This window comes from Aspergillus stella-maris (assembly GCF_047715825.1).
Source record: "Aspergillus stella-maris strain CBS 113639 unplaced genomic scaffold BDV14scaffold_93, whole genome shotgun sequence".
NCBI lineage: Eukaryota > Fungi > Ascomycota > Eurotiomycetes > Eurotiales > Aspergillaceae > Aspergillus > Aspergillus stella-maris.
The window spans coordinates 82,993-107,195 of record NW_027396887.1 but is presented as its reverse complement, the minus strand read 5'-3'; the positions used below and the strand labels follow the sequence as shown (position 1 = coordinate 107,195).

The window sequence follows — 24,203 nt, the reverse complement described above, 5'->3', positions numbered from 1 at the left end:
ATATCAAGTGATACTATCCACGCCACTAGTGCTTCTTCCTGTCGTACAGATAGTTTATGCTTGTGGTTGCGGAGTTCTCCTTGAAATTGACGTCCCTCTAATCGATCACGTAGGGTTCGGGGAGGCAAGTTATAACTCTTGATTGCTTGCTCAATATTGGGAATTTTTTCATTTTTCAAATCTTGAATCGCGCATTGGATCCTGCCTTCTTGCTCTAATAATTCTTGCTTTGATTTACGCGCTTTTCGTGGCATGGTGGGTGGTTAAAGATGGTAGGTGGTAGACGCGTCGGAATTTTTTGGAGTTCTGCGAACCGACCGGGAACTACGAACCGACCGGGATTTACGTTACGTAACACGTGGACTAAAGCGGGCTCCAGATCTCATACGCATTGAATCCGATAGGCAGAGAAGATGTCGGCTCAGCATGGCGACCAATCGCATTGAATATAATGTCCTTGAGCAACAAGTTCGTCCAAGTCAACTGCCAGGTACCAGTTCAGTGGGTTCTACGGTAGGCCCACCGTCCTACCCTCAACTCAGGATGTGGCTTGGTGGCGAGATGCTGGCCCATCCACCATGCCCACAGTGCACACGCCACCGACGTTCATTGTCATCGGGATGGTCCCGGGGCGATAAAGTAGAGTTTCCATTCAGGGGCATGTACTCTGAGTCTGAGGACGGGAAAAATCCGAAGGCTGGTTTGGTCGCAGAAAATTCCCTCCGTAAAACGGGTAGCAATGAGTTGACCATCCAATATATATTAGGCGTTCGTGTACTAAAGTCCTTGTTTCCTTGAATCTGCCGCGAACACAGATAATCCGGGGCGCGTGAATCTGAAGTTACCTTGAAGTTAGGGGTAAGGAAGTCATATGACAACTGCCGTCACTGTTACAAGGCAGCACCCTTTGACTTCCATGAACGAAGACGGCGCTTATTTGATTGCATGGTAGATCTCCTCGTCTAATGACTGCCTGCTGGGAGATATCTCGGGCGATAGACGCCGAACTGTTTCGCAATTAAGTTTTTCGCTAAAGTGAGAGCAAGCCAGGCCCCCACAGATCGACACGAGGATCGCTTGGACTCGACTTGAGTCTACGGCCAGGTACTATTGTTCAGCTTGATAAATCGATGGAACCAATGTCGAAAGTCACTGGAATAGGGAGAGAAACATCATTGTCCATGGAAGTTGGAATTGACATTGAACCTCTCCTATTTGCAGTACTGATGTCGTTGTGCACAAACCAACTGCTCGCATCTGGGCTCCATTCTCCACCTGTCGGGATAAATCCGAATACTACAGTGGCTAACTTGAAAAGGAATTTCAAGGGGATCTATCGGCGTGCACCGACCCCTATTCACTATTCAGTGCCCACGATTCAGGATCGACTACAGTTCCTGCATTGCCCTAAAGGGTCGTAGCCAAGCGACACAGCACACCCGTGCAGAATCCACACCTCGCTACTCCATGCGAGCCCCAAAATAACATACGCACTTGCAAACTGCGGTACTCTCCGACTGACTCAGTCCAATTGACTACATTCCCAAGCGACAGTTTGACCGGCAAGTGAGAAGCGAAGCGGCATCCACTACGCCCCGTGGGTGGCCTCTGTGTCTCTTGGTTTGAGCTCTCGGTACACACCCGGTTGGTCCATAGCTGCGCAATAAGAAGATGAATGTAATGGGGCGAGACTCATGGTAGCAACCTGGGTCCGTGCGGCCCACCGTCATGGCCTGTGGGAGAGCCACCAGCAACTCTATTTCAATAGGATTGTACTTAAAAGAACATTTTGTCGGATTGCGATCCATTGCGATGTTTGCTTGCTGCTGCGCGGAGTGAATTCACCATGAAGGGGCTTCCAAAGTGTGCAGTACGCACCTTTTATTCGTTTCGCAGTATAATGGCAGTGCTAACGACTGCAGGTCTCTTGTCTTATCCAGGCAATTCCTTCGTCGATATGTTCCTTGACCGACATTGCCTGCATATGCACGAATCAGCAGCTAAATGCGCAGGTCCAGGCATGCGGGTTGCAGAGTTGTAGTATCAAAGAGAACCTTAGTATGTTATCTACCTACTTGACTCCCTTCTATTCCTAACGAACCAGGTTCCCAGAAGGCCCTCTACGAAATATGCGACTACCCGGTTACCGTCGATAACAAGGTCTTTCCCATTATCATGGTTGTGGGCATGATTGTCTCTGCCATCACTTGTATTCTTCGCATTGTTGGCCGAGTTATGGCATCGGGCTTTGGTTGGGATGATGGTGTGGCCTTGCTTTCAATGGTGGGTACTATCTACAATAACTGACTTGAATGGACATCCGACTAACTAATCCCCAGGGCACCGTGATCGCCGTTACCGTTGTAGGTTTCTTAAGTAAATTACCTATACTCGTGCACTTCAAAGATCTAGCTAACCCTTCAGATGCACACTTCGGCCTCGGCAAAGACCTCTGGTTCATCCCATTCAACGATATCACCACCATCCTCCACGTATTCTCACCCTTCCCTCTCCTATCTATCATTACTTAACTAACCTATACTCCCTAGCTCTACTACACAATCGAAGCCCTCTATGTTGCCTCGATTGCGCTATCCAAAATATCCATGCTCCTCCTGTACCTCCGCCTCTTCCCAACCCACAAACTCCGCCTCGTCATCAAGATCATCCTCGGTTTCACAATTCTCTGGGGCATCGTCATTCTCCTCGTGAATGTTTTCGCCTGCCAGCCCATCAGCTACTTCTGGAACATGTGGGACGGCGAACACAAAGGAAAGTGTCTTGACGCAGCGCAGCTCCTCTGGGCACACGCAATCATCAACATTGTTCTTGATGCGGTTATCATCGTTCTGCCTCAGCCGGCGCTGTTCAATTTACAGACGTCTATGAAGAGGAAGCTGTGGCTCGCGTTTATGTTTTCGGCTGGTATAGTGTATGTCTCCTTTTTGGTCTGATGAGCGTTTTGGTGGCTGTACTGACTGAAAACCCAGGGTCACCGTTATATCCATCCTGCGATTCTACTACTCCCTCAACTTCGACATGTTGAACAACTTCACCAGTACGGAAAACCTTCCTATCACCTAGTCATATCCACTAACAGGTCCTATAGAAACCGTCGTCCCCGTCTCCATCTACTCCCTCCTAGAAGTCTACCTCTCCATAATCGTCGCCTCCCTCCCCGGCGTCCGCGCCTTCTGCGCAATAATCCACAGCCGAATCCACGGGCCCACAGAAACATACAAGTACGACTCAAATTACACTGGCCCCTCATCGGGTCCCAGCGGCCGGGGGTCCGCTCCGCCCCCGTCAACATTACGCTCGGGGACATTCGACTTTGAGATTGTTGAGCCTGGCAAGCGCGGTGAGTTTATTGCGCTTCAGGAGACGAGGTCGGATAGTCGGGTTGATGGTGAGAGTCGAAGCCGCAGTCGGAGTCAGAGTCGGAGTGCGAGTAGGGCGTTGAGTCGGGCTTTGAGTCGCTCGGGGGCGCAGACGAGGTCGACGAGCCGGGGGAGGAGTGAGGTTGAGGGTGAGGCTGTGGGGGTGACGCCTCTTCATAATCGGTCGAGTCGGGCTTGGTTTGATGATGTGTGATCGAATTACCGATCTCGAGACCCGTCTGTCAGGCTGTATCGCCTATACATGTCTCCATTGTTTTCTTTCCTTTTGCTATGTATGCCATGTACGATGGTATGTTGTTATGATACCTGGGAGGCCCTCTGACTTTTGTCTGTACTTTCATTTACTTTTCTTTCTCAATCTTATTAATCAAATTCAAACGCCTTGCGCGACCGCATATATGTATTTGACTCTTTTCTTTCGAAACCAATCCCTATCTCAGCGATGTGTCAAAGTACCCTGTCAGCACTCCAGTCACGTCAATTAACAGCAGAATCAAGCGACCGAGCCACTAGATTAACCAATGCAAAATTGGAACGAGCCGTGAATTGCTCAATTTTCGTGGTGCAAATATGTTGAAGAATGGCGTGTACAGTGTTGGAGTAGAATGGTGATGATACCATAGACCCTAAGATGAGACATCGCGGTAAGCACCTTGCTTGTCAGAGATAAAACTCCGCCAAGAACGTTGACAACTTTAAATAAATAATAGCAGATTTCCTCGTATTATTGTTTCCTATTATACTCCAGTTGGTTGCAAGATATCCTAGTTTTTTTTTCGATATGGCGGGATTCCTTGCGCGACTGAAAGAGGCACTCCGGTGGTTCCCTAAGGGGATGTCGAAGGAGGAGCGGCAGCTTGTTCGCAAACTAGACTTGCTTGTTTTGCCTTATGCTTGCCTTTCGTTTTTTGTCAAGTATCTTGATGTTTCGGCTTTGAGTACGAAACCCCATTCCTATCTGAATTCTCCTCGAGTCTTCCCCGCTTACCACTGTCATTAGCCAACGCATATGTCTCCGGGATGAAAGAGGACCTTAATCTGGCAGGGGACAGATTGAACTATATCAATGCTGCCTGTAAGTATAAAATTTATGCAAGTTGTGTTGGATGACCTCTGCTAATGCTTCTCACAGATGAGGTCGGCTACGTTGTCTTTCAGATCCCGAGCAATTTGGTGCTCATCAAATACCCGTACGGGCATTTCCTGGATGCCGTGATACCATTGACTAACTTGATAGTGCGCAATACTACCTCCCCTTCGCAGAGATATTCTGGGGTCTCTTTACGCTTGGGACGGCCTTTGTCAAGACTTACGAGCAGCTAGTCGTGATGCGGTTCTTTGTTGGCTTGAGCGCGACTTCATGCTATGTCGGCTTGGTACATGTTGTGAACTCGTATGGCTTTCATCAGCAACCGTTTCAATACTCCCGTTGACCCCCTCTAGTTGGTACAGGAAGCAAGAACTCGGCCGCCGCAACGCCCTCTTCTGGATTGCGAACCCCCTCGGCCAAATGATTGCTGGATACCTCCAAGCAGCGGCATACACGAACCTGAACAATAACCACGGACTCCAGGGTTGGCGATGGCTGTTCATAATCTGCACAATTATCACTATCCCCGTTGCATTCCTGTATGTCCCCCTTCCCCCTTATCCTCATTTACACCCTCTAACCACCGTAACTACTACAGTGGCTTCTTCATATTCCCCGACATGCCAGACCGCACCAAATCCCGCTTCCTCTCCCCCTCAGAAAAGACCCTCGCCCGCAAACGCCTACTCGAAGAGGGCTTCACGCCCTCAACAGGCCTCTCAAAATCCCTCTTCCGCCGCGTCCTCACCTCCTGGCGCTTCTACTCTTACGTCCTACTACTAGTAATATTCTGCCAACAAACATACAGCGAAGGAACCCCCTTCATCCTGTGGCTCTCCTCCCAACCAGAAAAGTACTCCGTCGCGCTCGTGAATAATATGTCCTCCATAACGCACGCCGCATCGACAGCCGGTGCGTTACTAATGTGCTTCTACTCTGACATGCGCGGATCACGTGTCGAACCGATCCTTTTCTCAGGGGTTCTGTGTATATTCGCGAACCTTGTACTGGCAATCTGGGATATCCCTGATGGATTGAAGTTCTTTGCGTATATCTCTGTGGGGTGGGCTTATGGGACTATTCCCGTTCTGATTGCTTGGACTGCTGAGGGGTTAGCTGGTGATTTGGAGGTTAGGGCGCTGGCGTTTGCGACTTATAATACACTGAGTGAGGTTGCTGGGTTGGTTGTGCCGCTTGTCGCGTGGCCTGTTAGTAAGGGGCCGGGGTTTCGGGGTGGGTTTGTTTGGGTATGTTCTCTTCCTTGTCTTTCTTCTCTGCCAACTATATGCTGTGTTTTGTTGTTGGCGTAGGGCTAACGGCGGGCTTTGGTGTAGGCTACGTGTCTTAGTTTTCTGTATCTGTTGAATATGGCTTGGATTCAGTTTTGGAAGAGGCGCGAGGAAAAGAAGGCAGTGGGTGCTGAGGTTGGAGAAGATGCCGCGGAGGACGCGGGCCAGGATGCGGTCAATATTCAACAGGCCGTCCCTAAGCTATAGATAGTGGGTTCAGTGGATTCGTGAAGACTGTGGACCAAGTAACCGTGTCGCACGACGTTCTATCCAAATTGGTCAAATGGAGCGATGCGCATGCGTTGAGTCCCAGTCTTGTAACAGGATAATCGCCAGGAAACCACAAGACAACATAGTTTGGACCACAATATGGCTTACATATTCAAACCAGGACCGTAAATCTTTGGTTACTATATATATGCACACGATCCAATGAGATGCGGCGTTCCCAATCCCGGTCTGTCCAGGATCGGATGGGCCTGAAGCCCGAGACAAAGAAAACGTACCCAAATGGGAACAAAATAGAACGGAAAACAAAAGACAAAATAAGCCACGGGCATCTCAAAGGTACAAAATGAAGGCATCTTGTTCGAGATAATCATCCAACACTCACACATTATAACCCTAGCACTGGTGCTTCCAAACCTCACTGTTTCGTCAACCACCACAACCCAAGAATGACTGACTGGGATATCCATAGAGCAAGCGAGGAATTTCTCGTCGACACCACTCACAAGGCCCTTGCAAATGGCAATAGGATAGGCGGCCCAATGGGCGGAGTACCAGTTGTGAAGATATCTCCCAGCTCAGGAATTCGCTCACAAAATAATCGATCTGTCCGTTGTCTACGTCCCAGAGGTCCTGCGAGACGACGGTTCTCTCTGCCTGATTGACTGGGCATATGCAGGCTTCCACCCGCGCTTCTTTGAACTTGTTGCGCTGAAATGTATATTCCCGCATAGTAAAACTGTTGAGGGCGCTATTATTTGTGAGGTGGATGATGCTATGGGGCTTGGTGATGAGGAGCGCTGGGATATGCAACTTGTGACTTTTGTGAGGGGGACGAATCTGCGGTGGACTTTGTGAGACATTCTATCTCCCCAGGATAGGCTGTGACTAACAACACGGGGACAATGATGACGAGAAGAGTGATGCCGAAGAGGAGACAGTCGTCAAGGCATCAGAGCCAGATGCGAACGCACCACTGGACGGGGACAAGCAGAATACCAACAAGCGGCCTGTGTCAGACGATGGTTCGAATGGGCCGAAGAACAAAATCGTTGACGAGTCACCGGAGAAGCGCAGAAAGGTATCGTCGTGAAAGGCCAAGGAGAATGGCGATGGCCTTGGGACTTTGGAATAATACCTGATATTTCCGAAATGCTCTTGTTTTACAAATGGGGATGAACCAGGAGTCAATAACTATTCTACGGAGTATCTCATCTAGCTGTCCATGCCTAGGTAAGGTACCCGATGGGACCTTTGAGTCAATTACCTTTCCAAACCTACCGAGTCCAGCTCGAAAATCGAAAACGTCATGGAACCCCCTCTATATGATATCTTGACTTGGTATATATTACGCATCAATTGGTCCCTGCCAATAAATCAAATCTCCGAGACAGCGCGACTTGAGGCACAGTATATTCCAGAAAAACACATTCACATGGCATGTCATGTGTGAATTGACGTATCATTTCTACAAAAAGCACATCCTCTCTCTCTATCACAGGTCGGGGTCCTCTACATCGGAAGGCAAGTCCACGTAGCCGTAATCATCGAGATTATACCATCCATAGACGCCACTTCCCTGTTACAAAGTCAGACTCACAACGACCACTTTGAAGTGTCTTGGTTGAAGATGGAAAACTATGGTAATGATGTCAAGCCACGGCGACTTAAGACGCAAAGAAGCAGAGTCGAGGAGCCAAGTATAAGGACGTACAAGGTGGATAAAGAGACGGGCTCACTTACAAGCAGATCGTGCACTGAAAGTCGCGGTTCCGGTCCTGGAGATGGCGGGTCGGAATGTGAGGTCTCGCTGGCGTGACTGAATATAGAATCTGCATCGCTCGTTTCATTATTAGGCTCGGATGGGAGGTCTGTGTCCGTGTCGTGGAAAATCATATCCTCGAATGAGACGAAGTTGGCTGTCGTTTCGGAGGCAATCACGGTATCGTTTCCAGACAATGGAGCTGATGACCGCATGGTGGAAATGCCAATCTGAGATATCGTGCTCGAAAAAGCTTCAATGTGCGCCGCGGACTGAGTTGTGGTTTGCTGCTCAATACCTTTACTACTGGCCGCTGTGAAAGCTGCAGAGGACGTGGGCGACTCAAGCGGAGACCCAGGCTTCAGATCTACCTCATCTCGGAGGCAACGAGCCTTTGCTTGACGCCTTATGTAATGATCAGTCTCTGGTTCATCCTCTTCCAGCTCTGAAGCTTTCCTCTTCTTCGTTCTTGGTATTGTCGATAGTGCATGCTCATGTCGCGGCTCCTCGCCGGCGGGACGTTCCGCAACCCCGAATCGCGCGTTCGATGGCGTTTCCCGGGGCTTCTGTTCAGACGCCATAGACACAGCGCTTGTGATGAGGTGAGGAGCTATGAGACTATTTTATCCAGTCTGTACGGAAGAAATGAGGAGAGTAAGCTGCTTTGGTTGTACTAGTGCTTGGTGCCTGCGTTAGGTACCAGCGCGGCTGAAACTTGAGACACGGGTTGCAACATGTGATGTTGTTTGCGACGGCTGTATGACGGGGTCAGGAACTCTATCATCAGTATTCGCATAGGGAATTTGCACTCTACAGTTTGATCAAAGCTGTTCTGGTGATACTGGATGGGTTTGCATCCCTCGCGCCGACAATATAAGTAATCTGCTTGTAATAAGTCAAGCCATCGTATACTTCATCCATATTCCTAGACCCCAAATACAAAGAACCGAACATCACAAAGACTAAGCAATTGCGGAGATTATGGGCCTTGGTTAAAAGTATTCAGCGTTTGTGCGTATCCTTTTTTTTGCAGAACAAGCCGCAATATCATGCAAGACACATAACGCACGCTATCACTGACTTCCCCAAGCAAGATTATCGGACAGTTGCCACAGTCGAATAAGACCAACGCTAAAAACTGTCATTATAAGCCATATCTCAATTTCAGATGCCACCGCCTTTTCCCTTCAAGAATCCTGCCAAAAATCAAGCACCTCTTTGCTAAACTCCGTATCCTCAACCCGCTCACTCCTTTCACCACGAGCTAGATGTCGTCGAAAGATAGCCAGAACATGCTCGTCATTCCGCAACTGGACCTCGTCAATCACCGTGGATTCACCAGGCCGACGTTCGGGAGCGCGCTGGCCTGTTTTCCATATGTCAGTCCCGATTAACTAATGTCTCAGAGGTAAATACCTGACGACTCGATCGTTTTAGGTCCACCTTCTAAGTCTTTCTGTGTGTTTACGTTTGAGTCCATCATGATCGAGCCCCGTATGGACTCCAAAGAGGCGGAGGATGGCTCTAGCTTAGGACGACCAAAGTTCCATTCCGTTGCCTAGCTTGTTTGATCCCCTGCAGTGACTGGGTCAGAAGGACCTGTACCCCAGGGACCGTTTTCCTAATTGAACAAGAACCCGAAAAATGGGTCTCACAGCGGGTCAACCGGGACACTGGGTTCGGGCTCGGGTTCGGATTCGGATTTCAACCTTTGCGGCTGATTGAAAGATGACCCACTGCATCTAGATTATATGGCTTGACTTGGAGCTAAACAGACCAAGCAATGCCAAAAATAGGCGTAATGTTCAAACAAACCTCATCTCCAAGAATGCGAGCCCGATTCGTATACCTAGAGAAAAGGTGCTACCTAACCATACTGATGTGGCAACTATGCAGATACTCGACCAAAAGTTACACAATTTGCTAGTAGAAGACTTTAACAACAGAATGCATATATATACCGAGTATTCTACTCATCTTATAGTCTTTTATGAGCCAGTTTCTTCTCCACCATCACAATCCAGACCCTATCTGATTTTACCAATTCAGTTTTAAGATCAACACCACCATGTCCAACACAGAGTCTACCTGGCACTTATACGAATCCCGGCCCAGCCTCATAGCTGCGGCCATATTCGCGGCCTTGTTCCTCTTGACCTCAACAGTGCATCTGTACCAAAGAGCCAAATCGCACTCCAGGTTCATGAATCCCTTTATTGTGGGTGGTGTCTGTAAGTGGCCATCAGCCAAAGTCCATCTACTCCACATTAACATTGTCCTTCAGTCCAAATCATTGGATACTGTGCCCGTGGTGCAGCTCACTACAAGCAGACATCCACTACAATATACGCCATCCAGACCCTTCTCCTCCTACTCTCTCCAATCCTCTACGCGGCATCAATCTACATGATCCTGGGCCGACTAATCATATCGCTCAAAGCCCAGCTTCTTAGTTTGATTCCTGTAAAGTGGCTAACTAAGATATTTGTCTGCGGGGATATCCTTCCCTTCGTTCTTCAGGGGGCAGGTACTAACGACCTTAACAACCTCCCCTCCATACCCGATTCAAGTGCATATACTCATCTTGATGTTTGTTTTAGGCGGCGGCATAATGTCCAGCGGCTCCGCGAGTAACCTCAAAACCGGTCAATGGGTCATAGTCGGACTATGCGTGCAGCTCGTATTCTTCGGTGCTTTCCTTCTTGCGTCGATAATCTTCAATATCCGGATTATCAGCGCGCCCACGGTTGAATCAGACAAGGGGACGCATTGCGAGGGTGGTAGGCGCTGCTGGTCATACAACTGGCAAGGCCTGCTATATACATGCTATCTAGTCAGCGTCCTCATCCTGGCCCGCTCCATCTACCGCGTTGTTGAGTTTGCGCAGGGAAATACGGGGTATGTCATTAGCAATGAGTGGTTCCTTTATGTTTTTGATGCGTGCATGATGGTGTGCGTTATGGTTTTGTTGAATGTCTTCCATCCGGCTGGTATCTTGAGCCATTTGACGCATGATGGTCATCATAGGGCTGGGTCGGGGGAGAGTGTGTTGGATTATCCCATGCGTAGGATGCCGGAGGGTAGAGTCTGAATGGGTGTTGGGTTGCTGACTGAACGGATGCCCGGTCTGTTCGAACCGACCATATTGTGGGAGTCGTTTTGATTATTGTCTATCATCATGTTCTATCCTGTCTTTCGCAGGGATGTCTCATCTGCTTGACCTTTTTGACCAACTGTTTCCCCAGCCTTCCTCCAGCTTTGACTCATAGCCTTCCGTCTACATTTATTCGAACATGGTATGACCATACATTACCCCTTATCATAGATATAGGACGTATTAGTTCAATATCATTTAGTGATTCTTTGTCTGCAGAATACAAGCGCCAAAATCCGATTGCGTTCCGTGAAAGCGTACCTAATGTATACAGGGACAAACACGAAGAACCGAAACTTATGCGGAATTACCACAACATCCTGGGTCGTACCCTCCCGTCTGCTTGAACTAGAGCGAGGAGGAGCGTCTATGAGTCTGACATGGACAACCGTTAGCTGATTTATTGTACGTACTAGTCGAGTTGGAATCGTGAAGTGTTTAAAGCCTCGAGCGAGAAGTTTCATTAACACTAGACGTGGTCTGTGTACCCCCAAACGCTGACAAGAACGCCTGGTACATGATATCACGCTACCTATTGAAACACTATATAATACAACCCTCACGCGGCCTGGTGCTCTCCAGCAACCATACTAAACTGCCCACCGGCAGCCGCAAGAACCAGTTTCTTCCCGTCAACGTGCTTATTGCTCAGGACAGTTGGGATGACAATCTCGTCATCACTGCTCGCTTGCCCGGTCTGTCTTTGGACGTTAAAGCCCCAGCTATAGGCATGACCGTCGCCCGTAATAACAAACGAATGATCGGTCCCAATACCCAGCCCAACTGCGTTCTCAATGTTGGCAATGGCCATAGGAGTCTTCAGAATGCGCGGTCTGTCGTATTCATCTGTGATTATGCCTGACTCGGGCAGGTCCTTCGTCTCGATGCCGAGTGCTTTGTTATCGATTCGTCCCCACGACAAACAGCGTCCGTCTCGATTGATGGCCAAACTATGATCCTTGCCTCCTTGGATCTGAGTAATCCCCTTCAAATTTGAAGCCTTTGTCGGGTACGCAACAATGGCACCACTTTGACCAGCCGCCGTGAATATCGCTGTTTGACCGAAGTTGTTCGAGCCCCAGCCATACACAGCGCCAGTTTTGGTGACGGCGAAAGAGTGGTATGAGCCCGTGCCAATACTGACAATGTCTGAAGGTACAGCGCATTCCGCTGGCGCGAGGTCAGGAGGCGCATTGCGGGTTACTCGTCGACGCCCTAGTTGTGATTGCTCGTTGGATCCCCAGCTAAACACCGCGCCACCGGCTGTCAACGCCAGGACGTGCTCCGCACCGGCTGAAATCTGGGTGACCCTTTCCAAGCCGGCAAGGAGTACTGGTGTCTTTTGTATTCTGGGCCCGTCCGGCGCAAATTGTTTATTCCCACTGTTATCCTGTTCCAGTTAGCACGTGAAATAAGCCTAACAAGTTGAGAGAAAGTACCGTGAATGCTCCCCACCCATAAACGAGCCCATCCGCCGTCAGCACAAACGTCGCGCTCCCCGTCGCAGCAAGCTGTGTAAATACCGTGCCCCTCGGGAAATGTTTGCTCTCAACCGACAACGGCGTGGCCTCCTTCAAGTTATAATTCGCCTCATCTTCATCATCGCTGTCCTCCTCATCAGCGTCCTTCATTTTGACATCGTTCGCTTCGATCGTTGTATCACGTCCCAGCGCGCCATCATCATTGACACCCCACGTCAAAATCTTATTGTCGTGTGTAATCGCCGCAGAGTGGACGCCTCCAATGGTAAGGTATGTAATTCCGACTGTATCGGCCGGGAGTTTCGGGTTGAGGACAGGGCGCGGAAGCTCAGTTTTCTTTGTCGCGTCTCCGAGGCCGAGTTCGCCGTAGCAGTTTGTGCCGAAGACGTAGACGTCGAGGATTTTCGAGGAAGGGGTGTTGATATTCGGTCGGGATTGCGATGTCGATGCTAGAAAGAGAGGTTCGTGAGTATTGTTCCATGAATGCACTGTAGACTGTTGTCTGCTTACTCGACTGTTGCACGTTGCTCCTTCCAACCTTGCGCTTCGTCTGCGCAGCTTCCTTCTTGGCCGGCGCTGACTTTGCGGTTCGGGGCGCGACCGGCGCAGGGCGCGTTCGTTTCGTTGTCGATGTCCTTGTTGGTGGCATTTTGGTTGTTTATGCAGCAGTCGCAAGGGATGGGGTGAGGAAGAAGGTGAGGCGAAGAAAGAAATTATCATCAGGTCGCGATCTCGTGACTTTGTTCGATGTTTTTGGATTTCTGGATTGGGTCTAGACCGCCGTTATCTCCACGCGCGGTGATCCCTGCTGCTGCCACGGCCCACCTCGGTCCCTAGAAACGTGGGGCGTGGGCATACTGCGGAGCTTACTTTCTCTCGCCATGTGCACTGGATTCATTAATTACACGTCATATTACTAGGCATGTTGCAGTAGTGGTGTGACTCTAATCCCAAATAAGCTGGTGTCTGGTGTCTTCCCACGGACAGCGGATGGCAACTCTAAGCGACCGCAGAAGGCGGATGGCAGCTTTACCCGGCTGGCATGAACCTGAACTATAAGAGCCAGACTGCCATCGTGAGTATAACAGTGGCTATCAACATCGAAATTGTCTATTATCACTGAATGTGAGATCTATCCAATCGAAACATGTCTTCCCCAATCGACCTCCGCAACCCCGGCCGCCCAATCCACGTCGGTGTGGTCCTACTCAACTCGTATGCCTTGCCCTACCCTCTAGGCATCCTAAACTAACAAACATATACAGCACAACTGAACTTCTAGACATTGCACCAGTCGGCTTCTTCTCCTCTATAAGCTCCTCATTTCTGAAGGACTTTCCACCCGAGATGTGTCCCGACGAGATGAAAGCCCAAGCACCGGACTTCGTCTTCCACTGGGTGACTGAGACCGGAGAAGTCCCTGCTTCATTGACGGGTAATATGAGCGTTAAGCCAACTGTATGCTAGTAATTTGTCCAACTTGATCAAGGCTTGCTACGCAATCTGCTAATGTGACCCAGGATTCCTTCAACACCTGTCCCCAGCTAGATATAATCCTCCTCGGCGCCACAAGAATAACCTACCATGCCTCTGAAACCGAGCTTGCCTTCCTCCGCAAGGCCTACGAGTCTTGCTCTGGCCTCCTCTGCGTCTGCGGCGGATTTGAGCCTGTCCTCTCCGCTGGACTTTTGGAGGGTAAAACAGCGACTGCGCCTCGTTTGCTTCTGCCCATGGTACGCGAGAAGGCCCCCGGTACAAATTGGGTTGAGAAACGTTATGTGAGTGATGGTAAGATCTGGACTACTGGCGTTCTGTTGAATGGTCTCGATATGGTTATCGCTTTTGCAATGAGTGTTTGGGGTGATCAGGGTGGGTTGATTGAGATGGCTGCGAGCTTTGGGCATTGGCCGCAGAGAGATGTAGATTATAAGGATTATGACGGGGTGTTTTGAAGGAGCAGCAGATGTACTACCAGCGGCTTCTGAGTAGTGACTAACTTGTGGCTTATATCGTTTGGGGACGGACAGCGTAATTCATTTGGACGTATGATCAATCTCCCATATTCATTTCCCATTTATCCGACAGCCCTAAAAGCGCGTAGAAGCTCACACGACGAGCGAAGAGAAGTAGAAAGACATATATACCTCCGCCTCTCATTCACTCCCAAAAATGACCCCCATAGCCCTCCCAACAAACTCCTCGAAATCCTCCAAAAGACCCTCCGGATCCTCCAAAGCCCCAAAATGGCCTCCCTTCTCACGGCGCTTATAGAAAACGGCATTCGGATAAAGCTCGCTCATCCAACTCTCAGGTAACATCGCCATATCGTATGGAAAACAAGAGTACCCCAACGCCTTGGTGGTTGTAATCGGATGAGCCTTACCGGCCATCATGTTTTTGACGAGTTGAGCGTGGTACAGGGATCGAGGAAGGGTGGATGTATGCCACCATAATGTGGTTGTTGACAGGATAGAAGAGAGTGGGAGGGGTGTTGTGGAGGATGTCCATTCGAGATGTTTTTCGCCAATCCTGATGCCATCTATCAGTACGTTTCTAAATCAAGAGGAGGATTCAGAAAGCTGAAGAATGGAAGAACTTACCATGCGAGTAGTGCTAATGGGCTAGACGCCATAGCTAACCCTACAGTTGCGGGCCGCGTTGCATGCTCAAGGGCATACGCGAAGCCGGTCTTCTGCCACTCTGCTGATCGAGCCAAATGCTCTTGTTCTTTGGGGGTTGGGTCGATATTCGGTGGCGTTTGGTCTGGGTTGAGAACGAGCATGTTCACTGCACATAAATCAATATTAGCATCTATCACCCCTATGAGGCCGAACAGAAGCAGGAGCAGGGGAAAGAATTATGTACCATGCAAAGCCTTACACCCCTCATATTCAACACTCATGATTCGTCCAAGCATACTCCCCAAATCGCCTCCCTGCACAACGTACCCCTCTCCAAACCCTAATTCCACCATGAGGCCATTCAAGAGTCCAGCGGCTCTCTCGAGCGTCATCTCAACATGACTGTTTGCAGGACCAGAAAGACAATAATCCGGCAAACTGGGAACAATAACATGGTAAGGCAACGTCTGAGGCGTATACTTCTGCACGAGTAACTCCATCATAGGCAGGAACTCCATGAAAGACCCTGGGTAGCCATGCAAGAAGAGGATCGGGACTGCATCAGATCGCTTCGAGAAAAGGGCTGTGAAATGCATTGAGACGTCTCCAACCTCCGAGTCAGACACGGGAATCTTGAAATTAGGAAAGGAATTGATGTACTTTTCCTGCGCGCGCCAGGAGAACTCTGATTCGTCCAGCCAAGTCTCTTTTGCGGCGGACATCCAGGAGCGGATTATGCCGTAGTTTGTTTTGTTCGAGGCTGGCGGAGTGTTCCAGTAAGTTGCTGGGCCGATGGGTGAAAGCCGCAAGAGGTCCTTAAAATCGGCCAGGTCGGCGTCCGGGATGTGTAGGGTGAAGGGGGAGGGTTTTCCCGGTGTGTTTGGTGGGAGGGTGCTGAATTGGTGAGCCATGTTAGATTTGGGTAAGTTTTATAGGGTTGATGATAGGAGGCTCGCGATGTGCAAATAATTGTGCCGTTCATCTTTCGAGTTGTTGTTATCGACGTATATATTAGGGTTCCGGCGACCTTCAGCTCCGTAGACTTTAGATCTGACTCATATCAACCCCTTCGCGAATCATCAAGACAACGCTCGAACACACACGACCTAAAGAGATATTACTCGAATCTTCGAGAATACTCAAGATCAACCTAGTTCATTCTCCTATATCTTACACTGTTATTGCTGGCCTTATCCGACCCCACCACCTGCATGCCCGGATGACACTAAGGATCCTGCATGAAACGGCTTGACCGCGCCAGGCCACAACATTCTCGAGTGAGCATACTCACCAGCTCACCTCGAGCTAAAACTGACATGATTGTTTGAGGTCACGGTATAGAGAACATGATGGACCCAGATTCAGCATCTATCTGTCCGCGCCCACGTAATCCGCGCGCGTGTGATAAGTGCCGGACGCGTAAAGTCAGATGTTTGCCAAGTGTCGCTGATAGGGGTGTACAGCCAAAGTCTTGTCGACGGTAAGCACAGCAGTTCCAGCTTTATACTGCGTGACACCGAAGCCAATCAGTCAGTACAGGTGTATCAGGTTCGGATACTCGTGCAGTAGTGCATCAGAACCTGTTCCTCGGCGGAAGGCGCGGTATGCTACAGATCTATGCCAAGGTAGATGATCGCATTGGATCCGAGGCTAACATTGAGGTTAGGGACCTGGGCAATGCACCGTCTGGGAAAGATTCAGATCAAAGAACAAGCCAGCATGTTAACCCCGTCGAGGATGTGGTATCCGACCTATGCGAAGGCAAACTATCCGCTGCAGACGAAGTAAATAACCTTCTAGATTTCCACCAACGCGCCTTTAGGAATCACTCAGGAGAGGATTTGCCAGGTTCAAAAGAGAACAACCTCCCAACTCCGGAGTCAATGCCCGGTACAAACACAACTGGCCCCGAGACCAAAGAGAAACTCCCGAATCTAAGCATGCCCGAAGCTGAATCCCTCCTAGCCATCTTCCGTCAAACCGAACGCCAACAATACTTCCCTTTCATTACCCTCTCCTCATCCGTCACAGCATCACAGATGACAAAGTTACAACCATTTCTGCTACTGGCAATCCTAACAGTCTGCTCATCGCGCAACCCGCACCTTCAAGCAAGGACGAATGAGCGATTCCGCCGTGTTCTGAGCGAGAGGGTTATACTCAATGGGGAGAAAGGACTGGATTATTTGAGGGGATTATTGGTCTATATTGCTTGGTGTCCGATGCATCTTCGGCCCCTACAGAACGTGAACCAGGTTACGAAGTACATACGGATAGCCGTTGACATGGCTCTTGATCTGGGGTTGGATAAGAGGTTTGAGGAGAGGACGGAGGAGGAAAAGATTACTTATCTAGGAACCTGTTTCCTATCTTCATTGTGGGCACTTGCACTTCCTACGAACCTACCTTCCCACAGTTTCTAACAAGGTTTTGGCAGTGTTCATGGCCAGCTGTCTACTAGGCCCTACGAGGCACGAACGAAGATAGATCTGCCATTGCCTGTTGATCTAAATGATTGTGGATCTCGAAAGACGGCGATACACCATCTGCGTCTTCAGGAGCTTGTCGGACGCATTGCGGGATATAACCATGGTTTATGCGTCCCAGCAGAGAGCTTTCCTACTCCAACGCTAGAAGGGAATTGTACCGTCGAGGAGAAGATGAATGAGTTTACAGAAGAGCTTGAGGATTTCCTTTCTGTCCTTTCAGATGACATGCGTAGCAGTGGTATGCGCTCGACCTACCTAGTTACTCAATTCTTTGCTCTTCGAAAAAAAGAATGGCCATCCAGCTAATATCGCATTTTACAGCCCCAACGCTTCTGACAACCCAGTTTATACGACTATGCATTGCGTATATCCCACCCAAGCCGCTTCTAAAGCGCCAGAGAGCTTTAAACTCAACTCCGACCCCATCACCGTGTCAACACTCAACATCCTCGGTATATTCAATTAACCTCCTATCGCATGCAACTGCAACATTCGTCGAAATGAAGACGTTCTTGGATACATTCCTCTCCCTCCCCTCCTCCGCATACACCCACTTCTCAATACGCGTACGGTCCCAGCTCATCCTCACACTCATCACTTCATCAGGCCTATGCTTCTCCACGCCTTCATACCTACACCCATCCGCCCAGAGCACGGACAATCGTAACCCGGGCCTGGATACATGGAGAAAATTCCAGAAAGACGCGCGTGCACGAATGGTGACATATCTTGAATCTCTAACGGACAAGATGCGCACCATCTCTGCTTCTTTCTCTCCTACAAACAGCAGGAACAGCAGTAAAGCAAATACAAAGGCAGTACCGGATATTTTTTCCATGATGAGCTCAGTTCTCGGAATTTTGACCAAGAATTATAATCTACCGACATCACCACCGACATTCAGACGAACACCAACATCCGCAGGCTGTCCGGGTTCAGAGCAAAGACCTTCAAGCCGGTGTCCCGTTCTGAACGGGTCAATCCGCGATACAGAATTCTGGAAAACGCTAGGACAGTTGGAGAACGCACCTGTCAAGATTACCGGCGAACACGGCGACAGAGATAGAGAAGCACCCTGCGCGGATCCAACTAAGGGGTTAAACATCGACGACCTCGTAAATCATCCTCAGGACTGGCCGAGTGTGTTTGGGGAGTGGGTTGTTGATTTGAATTTTCTACCTGCGTAGAGGACAAGTCTTGGTACGTTGGGACCAAGACCGGGCCTGAGCATAAGGATGAAGGACGTTAGGAACGGGGGTTTCGGGACTGAGCTATTGACTTGAATTGATGAGGTACATGGAAAAGCGGAAACATACATGCGCTTCCATTCGGAGTGTCCATATAGTGTATGCTAGGATAAAGCTAGATAAAAGTGTAGATCGCCTCTCCAAGGAAAAACAACATAATCAAATTGCTACCCGCCAACGCCTTACAGCTTTATAAAATAGGAAAATTGTCAAATACTGGTCTTGGAGACCTCGATAGCGGCACCATTCAGCATCTTGGAAGATAGCACGTCCAAAACGGCGTCAAGAAAGGAATCCACATTGCTGCGCGTCTCAATCCCGTCGTCAAAGTAATCAGCTATTCGCAATTGATCGCGGAAAGTCCAGATCGTGAAAAAGCTGGGCCCGATGTCGACGTCGCAATTCAGGGCAACGTCTTGTACCGTGACAATGTCGCCGTACGTATGCTGTATATATCGATCCACGACCCCTATGCTGTTGATGGCTGTAGTCCGGGGTATGGCGAAGCCCTGCGCCAGCGCAGTTCGTCTTGCGTTGAAGGCGATCTGATCAAAGTGAGGTACAAGACGGATAAACTGGGAATCGTCTCGGAAGGTATTCCTGTAGGATTCGTTCAGGTCTTGTGCTATATCGATGAAAGGTGCCGGTAGCGCTATATTCCAGGGCATGTGCCCCAGACAATAAGAAGCCGCATAGTCGGTGGTGTTGAAGGGTTTTGGGAGGTACTTGCGAAGATCAAACGTCAGCCACGTGACATATTCCTGACTAGATGGTGGTTGATTTTGAGGAGCAGGCGAGGCTCGGGACCAGACTTCAATTAAAGCGGCGTGCATGGCAGAAGTCACTGTGATGCCTATAGATCTACAGGCATTGACAAGCGCTGAAGTAGACTGCGCGGAAAGCACTAATGTTGAGTTGCAGCGCTTCCCAGACATTTGGTGTTGAATGGGGTTGGATGTGGTTGGGTCCGATGGTGGTGCCAGCTTTTGAAAATATTCTTCTATGGCAGTCATTGTATTATCTTCCTGGTCCTCTGTTGGACGGAATAGCCTGCCCAGTACACTCGCCAGGGTAGGCGCTAGTCGTTTGGGCTCGCTACCGAATTCGATCTTTCTTCCGGTGGGTTTTACCAACAGTTTCAGGAGGCGATCCCATAACATCAGCATACCAATGCCGTCCATCACATAAACGGGCGCACGAAGCAGGAGCTCCGAAGATCTGGGAATGTAGTAGAGTGTAACCTGCTTGACTGATTCCACGGTCCTGTATACATCGTCTGCAGATGCAGCCGATGAAACAACAAAGGTACTATCAAGCCAAAGTTGGAGCATTGATCCAACAGGCACCTCATAGACTTTGGTGAAGCCATTGACTGTTGTCGCGATTTCTGGCTGCTCGTGACGTAGTTGTAGCCAAGCCTGTCTTATCCTAGATTCTAAGTCGGTAGGGAGGGTCGACCATTCAAGCTTTATTCTGGAAAATGCGGTGTAATGTTGCAAGTCATCGCAGGTTGAACTTGACGGGATGGACATTATGGCCATGATGCCCTCGGCTCCCTCCAACGGTCGCTCCCAACGATGTACCGCAACCTGCGACCAACCCATGGTTACACAGATGATAACAGGAGGGTGGAGAGGCTTTTGGGCGAACTTGCATTTCGCAGCAGACAAAAAAGATGAGTGGCGGGACGTAAAAGAGAGTTGAAAGAAAGAAGGAGCGTACGTCAGGACTTGGCAGGAGGGAGAACAAAGAACTTTCCGTCCATGTATCAGGGCTCGAGCGCGTCTGAATCAGCATTCTTCAGTTCGTACTTTTGTCACTGTTGATCTATGGATGTTTGGCTTTTCGGAACTAATTCCTTAACTGGACTCTTGGGCGTTAGTCTCACCAAGTTCAATCAACCAGAATTGACCTGGCTTAAGATGACGCCGGGGCGCTAGTATGCCTGCTCTATGAATGGCCGGAAGAGTTTTTGCAGAGGATACTGTACGTCACCAGGCCCAGGAATGCATGCCATATCTCATGATCAGGCTTCTGATTTTAGAAGGGGCGAATTCAACACGAACGAGGTCGCGGTATGGTTCCAGCCGTTTGAGAAGGTATCGATTTTTATTGGGGCTATCTCAGTTAGATTGATCACGCGTTGTGACACCAGAGTTCGCCGAATGGATGTTCCTCGTCGCATCAGTCGTCCCCGGTAAACTCGTAAATGTCGTCAACGGAATACTCTCAACCCGCGACCACCAATTCTTCGAGCGTACAGGTGAGGGCTCCGGTTCATCCGCCGCTGGGTTTCCGTCGCCATTTCCAGTCGCACGGGATGACGCTGGAGTAAGGGCTTTCCAAAACGAAGTCCGCCATCGTGCGACAAAATCGCTGCGCGCGACCGTCCGAGCAAGTTTGGGAACCGAGGGCAGACAACCCGCAACAATCCACCCCGCTGTCTCGGGTATCATCCAGAAGCGCGTGATGTACATATAGTGGGAAAGGTTCCGCCAGTCCCTGAACATCATTACGGCGTAGTAGAGCCTCATCACGCCGCAGACACAGGCACTGTGGGATTTTGAAGTGGTCAGTACAAGACGGTTGTGTTGGACAGACGAACGTACACCGGACCAATTGAAAACACTGCTGAGAACGCGATTTTCTTTCGGAGAGGCATTTGTAGTCGCCAGATGCGCGTCATTGGCATGACGAAAAGTAGTCCGTCTGTGATGAAGGTGACAACGCCTTGGCTTGCGAGAAGAGGGAGAAGGTCTAAACACTGGCGATTGATCGGACCCGTCAAGTTCCAGGAGTCTGAAAGCGGTTTGCATGGAAATATCCAGAGGCACGTGGTGATCAGGTAGTATACAAAGTTGAAACCTATGAGGGCATGGCAAGACCACCAGAACCAGTCGCGTCCCTGTCCGAATATCTCCACAAGTTGGAAGAGTAGCGACAGTTTGATGAAGAACAAGGTGACGCCGTAGAGGATGATTGCCACGTGATACCACTGCATTCCTGTTAGAGGGCCCTTCCAACGACTTGATTTCGCGGAACTCACAAACAACGTCCGGAAAAGGTCTTTGAGTCGAAGATTCCATTGCGCTACGTCAGGCGCTATCTCACCAGTCATCCACAAAGGCACGAAGAAAGCCATGAAAAAAGCCTGATCTGTCAGTCAGATATTCTCTCTCGAGGAATGAGAGCTCCATAAATACCCAGGCGACAGTCATCGCATCTAGAATGTTAGTTGCTATGCCTCTGTTGTAATGTCGAAGGTTGGTACTTACAGTCAGACTTTACAAATTTCCGCAAGATGAAGGCTTTTGAAGATATGCGGACAAGGAAGCAGATAGAGGCTAGAACCCACAGGACAAGGAATAAGACAAACCAGGTGTCGGTTCCATGTGCATCAAGGTCCGATACTTCGCCGGGGGGAGCCACGCCAGCCGGGCCCTCAAGGAAATGTTGAAACTGCTCCGGAGACAGCGAGTTGATGAGTTCTGGGTCTGGAAGCGCATCCATGGCTATCTTATAAAGTAGCCCAATTTAAACCCATAGGGCGCCTCCCGTCAAATAGATACGTACCAAATACTAATATATCAAGTGCTCAAGCAACTCTAAAAGATGGTGTCTATGTAACGAAGGATCGACAGAATCTGCCCTTTGTCTCACGATCCTGCCAACCCATTCCTAGTCGCCGAGCAGCAAATAGGAACACAGAATGCCATCCATAGCCGGGGTCCTCAATATTGAGGAGGCCATAATTGGAAGTTAGTTCGCACTTCGCCGGGCATTAGGCGCCGTTACAGCCGACGTGCTGAGGGAAACGACGTTCTTGAGCGCGATCGACAGCCGTTTCTTTATCTAACTGCGTACGCGCCAAGGCCCTGACAGTAAATGCCGTTGGCATTTACAGACCAAACATGCAGTCCCAGGGGCAAAGACATGGCTCTCAGTTGGCGGCCCGTTCCTGGCTGGATTGCACGGTATCTGTTGCCCGACCGTTGTTCTAAAACAATCCCTGAAAAAAAGCTCGGTCAATGCCGGGGCTCAAATGTTGACACAGATAACCAGCTCTACAGGTAGCTCTTGTGAGTACGGTCCGCGGGGGTTCAAGTGTTTTCACATTGACTATCACACCTGAAAGAGTCAGTATACCCATGAAGGGCAGAAGGCCAAGGGACTGTTATGAGAATTCCAGAATTCCACACAATGCGTTACCTTCGCCGTACTTAAGACAAGATGACGATTGCGTTTTGCTCCCCACCTGAAGCCGAAAAGACAAAGACCCCTAAGCTTGGACCTGGTGTGATCATCTCCGATGAACAGAACGCTTCTCAGTCTTCTAAAACTCGCAGCACCAGGTGGATGGATCGATCTTAGGCGAAAGTCTCCCTCACGGCTGTCAAGTGGAACTTTCAGGTCCTCGAACAGGCTTCCACTTCAAGTCTACTTGAAGCCGGTAGCCAATAGCGCCACTTTCTTTACCAAAGGCTAAATCTTTGACTGTCCAGCGGTTGACCTTCACATGCAGATTCTCCAGTGCAGTGTTCGCTTCTTATAAGCTTTGACGATCACTCTTACTAGTTTTTCATCTGCGATCGCGATGTTCTTCGCACTTAGGTCTTTTGTTATCCTATCGTTTCCCGGATTGAACGTTTCCAACAGTGGCTCTATAGGTGGAGGAACGCCACTCTCTAATGCCGACCATCGATAGACAGGATCGCTGTGTTCACGAGAGGAGCCGGCCCGGGTCGGTCGAGAGCAAGACGGCCGCGAGACGCGCGGTGACGGTGCGAGACAGCAAGATCGCCAGAGGGTCCAGAACAGTCAAAAGTGTCGCAGTGGCACCCCAGGAAACCTACCCCGCCAATCAGGGCCAACCGCGAATTGAACCAACGGGACCATTCCCAGTAGTGATCGCGCTCGTATACGAAGACGGCCGTCCAGTCAATTTGCATAGTCAGCGGAGTTAGTTGCCTCACTGGCATCGACGCATAAGATAAGCATTGCAGCTGCCGCGTTAGTGGTTTTAGAGGGCGATCATGGTGCAGGCGCAGGAGATCCTCGGATGATTGCTCAAGCACAGGCGCAGCGTTTCCCCAAAGAGTTTGTGAAATGCGGCAAGGTTTGCCGCGAGAGATGTTGGGATCAGGCGTCAATCATCGGAATCAGACCGTGGGTTCTGCAGGTTGGTCAGCCCTAAGTGGGCATTTGCCACACTTTGATGGGTGTCTGGGTGGGTTTGGGCGAGTCATGACGCTGTGGATGAACGGATCTAGAAACGGCCCCCAATGTGTATGGGGCGCACTACGCTGGCGCTGTTCTCTCGATTCTTGGGGCCGATAATGATTGGACAATGGCGATTCGGTGAGAAAGAGTGAGATCGGCTGCAGGTGTTCAGACCGGGATTAGGCCGGAGGATCTGCGAGGGAAACAGTTGGTTGGAGCGT

The 24,203-nt window shown here is 49.8% G+C and overlaps 11 protein-coding genes across 11 annotated transcripts; 5 read left to right on the top strand and 6 right to left on the bottom strand.

Annotated features, from left to right (window-relative positions):
- The first annotated feature begins 1,807 nt into the window (after positions 1-1,807).
- BDV14DRAFT_158897 (CFEM domain-containing protein) lies at positions 1,808-3,899 on the top strand. The gene is made up of 8 exons (XM_073766716.1): positions 1,808-1,870; positions 1,923-2,058; positions 2,105-2,283; positions 2,340-2,376; positions 2,425-2,492; positions 2,550-2,932; positions 2,991-3,058; positions 3,110-3,899. The coding sequence occupies exons 1-8, from the start codon at positions 1,847-1,849 to the stop codon at positions 3,592-3,594; spliced, it is 1,380 nt and encodes a 459-aa protein (XP_073622790.1). The 5' UTR covers positions 1,808-1,846; the 3' UTR covers positions 3,595-3,899.
- Positions 3,900-4,182: 283 nt separating this feature from the next.
- On the top strand, positions 4,183-6,043 carry BDV14DRAFT_212142 (major facilitator superfamily domain-containing protein; the record flags this gene model as incomplete). The annotated part of the gene is made up of 7 exons (XM_073776250.1): positions 4,183-4,339; positions 4,402-4,476; positions 4,534-4,591; positions 4,639-4,794; positions 4,845-5,030; positions 5,090-5,738; positions 5,826-6,043. The coding sequence occupies 7 exons, from the start codon at positions 4,183-4,185 to the stop codon at positions 5,985-5,987; spliced, it is 1,443 nt and encodes a 480-aa protein (XP_073622789.1). The 3' UTR covers positions 5,988-6,043.
- Positions 6,044-7,437: 1,394 nt separating this feature from the next.
- Positions 7,438-8,392, bottom strand: BDV14DRAFT_184049 (uncharacterized protein). The gene is made up of 2 exons (XM_073770451.1): positions 7,752-8,392; positions 7,438-7,587 (listed from the first exon to the last, which is right to left on the bottom strand). The coding sequence occupies exons 1-2, from the start codon at positions 8,349-8,351 to the stop codon at positions 7,504-7,506; spliced, it is 684 nt and encodes a 227-aa protein (XP_073622788.1). The 5' UTR covers positions 8,352-8,392; the 3' UTR covers positions 7,438-7,503.
- Positions 8,393-8,957: 565 nt separating this feature from the next.
- On the bottom strand, positions 8,958-9,250 carry BDV14DRAFT_205340 (uncharacterized protein; the record flags this gene model as incomplete). Its single annotated transcript, XM_073774700.1, has 2 exons — positions 8,958-9,136; positions 9,187-9,250. The coding sequence occupies 2 exons, from the start codon at positions 9,248-9,250 to the stop codon at positions 8,958-8,960; spliced, it is 243 nt and encodes an 80-aa protein (XP_073622787.1).
- A 588-nt stretch (positions 9,251-9,838) lies between these two features.
- BDV14DRAFT_193494 (RTA1 domain-containing protein) lies at positions 9,839-10,861 on the top strand (the record flags this gene model as incomplete). The annotated part of the gene is made up of 3 exons (XM_073771783.1): positions 9,839-10,001; positions 10,055-10,297; positions 10,371-10,861. The coding sequence occupies 3 exons, from the start codon at positions 9,839-9,841 to the stop codon at positions 10,859-10,861; spliced, it is 897 nt and encodes a 298-aa protein (XP_073622786.1).
- A 373-nt stretch (positions 10,862-11,234) lies between these two features.
- On the bottom strand, positions 11,235-13,258 carry BDV14DRAFT_158877 (RCC1-like domain-containing protein). Its single transcript, XM_073766715.1, has 3 exons — positions 12,916-13,258; positions 12,364-12,854; positions 11,235-12,314 (listed from the first exon to the last, which is right to left on the bottom strand). Exons 1-3 carry the CDS (start codon positions 13,052-13,054, stop codon positions 11,484-11,486), a joined length of 1,461 nt encoding a protein of 486 aa, XP_073622785.1. The 5' UTR covers positions 13,055-13,258; the 3' UTR covers positions 11,235-11,483.
- Positions 13,259-13,415: 157 nt separating this feature from the next.
- BDV14DRAFT_158850 (class I glutamine amidotransferase-like protein) lies at positions 13,416-14,438 on the top strand. The gene is made up of 3 exons (XM_073766714.1): positions 13,416-13,620; positions 13,671-13,863; positions 13,926-14,438. The coding sequence occupies exons 1-3, from the start codon at positions 13,553-13,555 to the stop codon at positions 14,355-14,357; spliced, it is 693 nt and encodes a 230-aa protein (XP_073622784.1). The 5' UTR covers positions 13,416-13,552; the 3' UTR covers positions 14,358-14,438.
- A 1-nt stretch (position 14,439) lies between these two features.
- BDV14DRAFT_212140 (epoxide hydrolase family protein) lies at positions 14,440-15,937 on the bottom strand (the record flags this gene model as incomplete). The annotated part of the gene is made up of 3 exons (XM_073776249.1): positions 14,440-14,934; positions 15,006-15,192; positions 15,271-15,937. 3 exons carry the CDS (start codon positions 15,935-15,937, stop codon positions 14,559-14,561), a joined length of 1,230 nt encoding a protein of 409 aa, XP_073622783.1. The 3' UTR covers positions 14,440-14,558.
- A 693-nt stretch (positions 15,938-16,630) lies between these two features.
- BDV14DRAFT_205335 (fungal specific transcription factor domain-containing protein) lies at positions 16,631-18,702 on the top strand (the record flags this gene model as incomplete). Its single annotated transcript, XM_073774699.1, has 3 exons — positions 16,631-17,403; positions 17,464-17,753; positions 17,837-18,702. The coding sequence occupies 3 exons, from the start codon at positions 16,631-16,633 to the stop codon at positions 18,700-18,702; spliced, it is 1,929 nt and encodes a 642-aa protein (XP_073622782.1).
- Positions 18,703-18,836: 134 nt separating this feature from the next.
- On the bottom strand, positions 18,837-20,625 carry BDV14DRAFT_158815 (uncharacterized protein). Its single transcript, XM_073766712.1, has one exon. The coding sequence runs from the start codon at positions 20,364-20,366 to the stop codon at positions 18,972-18,974; it is 1,395 nt and encodes a 464-aa protein (XP_073622781.1). The 5' UTR covers positions 20,367-20,625; the 3' UTR covers positions 18,837-18,971.
- On the bottom strand, positions 20,626-22,686 carry BDV14DRAFT_158820 (putative integral membrane protein). Its single transcript, XM_073766713.1, has 5 exons — positions 22,038-22,686; positions 21,966-21,985; positions 21,809-21,913; positions 21,372-21,757; positions 20,626-21,315 (listed from the first exon to the last, which is right to left on the bottom strand). The coding sequence occupies exons 1-5, from the start codon at positions 22,270-22,272 to the stop codon at positions 20,886-20,888; spliced, it is 1,176 nt and encodes a 391-aa protein (XP_073622780.1). The 5' UTR covers positions 22,273-22,686; the 3' UTR covers positions 20,626-20,885.
- Positions 22,687-24,203: the final 1,517 nt, after the last annotated feature.

Bases quoted from the DNA above. Each gene is read 5' to 3' on its own strand.
- BDV14DRAFT_158815 (XM_073766712.1), bottom strand. From the start codon at position 20,366: ATGGGTTGGTCGCAGGTTGCGGTACATCGTTGGGAGCGACCGTTGGAG.
- BDV14DRAFT_158850 (XM_073766714.1), top strand. From the start codon at position 13,553: ATGTCTTCCCCAATCGACCTCCGCAACCCCGGCCGCCCAATCCACGTC. The intron at 13,621-13,670 runs GTATGCCTTGCC...AAACATATACAG, and splicing joins GGTGTGGTCCTACTCAACTC to CACAACTGAACTTCTAGACA. The intron at 13,864-13,925 runs GTATGCTAGTAA...AATGTGACCCAG, and splicing joins ATATGAGCGTTAAGCCAACT to GATTCCTTCAACACCTGTCC.
- BDV14DRAFT_158820 (XM_073766713.1), bottom strand. From the start codon at position 22,272: ATGGATGCGCTTCCAGACCCAGAACTCATCAACTCGCTGTCTCCGGAG. The intron at 21,986-22,037 runs GTAAGTACCAAC...CTAACATTCTAG, and splicing joins GAAATTTGTAAAGTCTGACT to ATGCGATGACTGTCGCCTGG. The intron at 21,914-21,965 runs GTATTTATGGAG...CTGACAGATCAG, and splicing joins ATGCGATGACTGTCGCCTGG to GCTTTTTTCATGGCTTTCTT.
- BDV14DRAFT_184049 (XM_073770451.1), bottom strand. From the start codon at position 8,351: ATGGCGTCTGAACAGAAGCCCCGGGAAACGCCATCGAACGCGCGATTC. The intron at 7,588-7,751 runs GTAAGTGAGCCC...ACTTTGTAACAG, and splicing joins TTTCAGTGCACGATCTGCTT to GGAAGTGGCGTCTATGGATG.
- BDV14DRAFT_158897 (XM_073766716.1), top strand. From the start codon at position 1,847: ATGAAGGGGCTTCCAAAGTGTGCA. The intron at 2,377-2,424 runs GTAAATTACCTA...CTAACCCTTCAG, and splicing joins TACCGTTGTAGGTTTCTTAA to ATGCACACTTCGGCCTCGGC. The intron at 2,933-2,990 runs GTATGTCTCCTT...CTGAAAACCCAG, and splicing joins ATGTTTTCGGCTGGTATAGT to GGTCACCGTTATATCCATCC.
- BDV14DRAFT_158877 (XM_073766715.1), bottom strand. From the start codon at position 13,054: ATGCCACCAACAAGGACATCGACAACGAAACGAACGCGCCCTGCGCCG. The intron at 12,855-12,915 runs GTAAGCAGACAA...CTCTCTTTCTAG, and splicing joins GAGCAACGTGCAACAGTCGA to CATCGACATCGCAATCCCGA. The intron at 12,315-12,363 runs GTACTTTCTCTC...TAACTGGAACAG, and splicing joins ATGGGTGGGGAGCATTCACG to GATAACAGTGGGAATAAACA.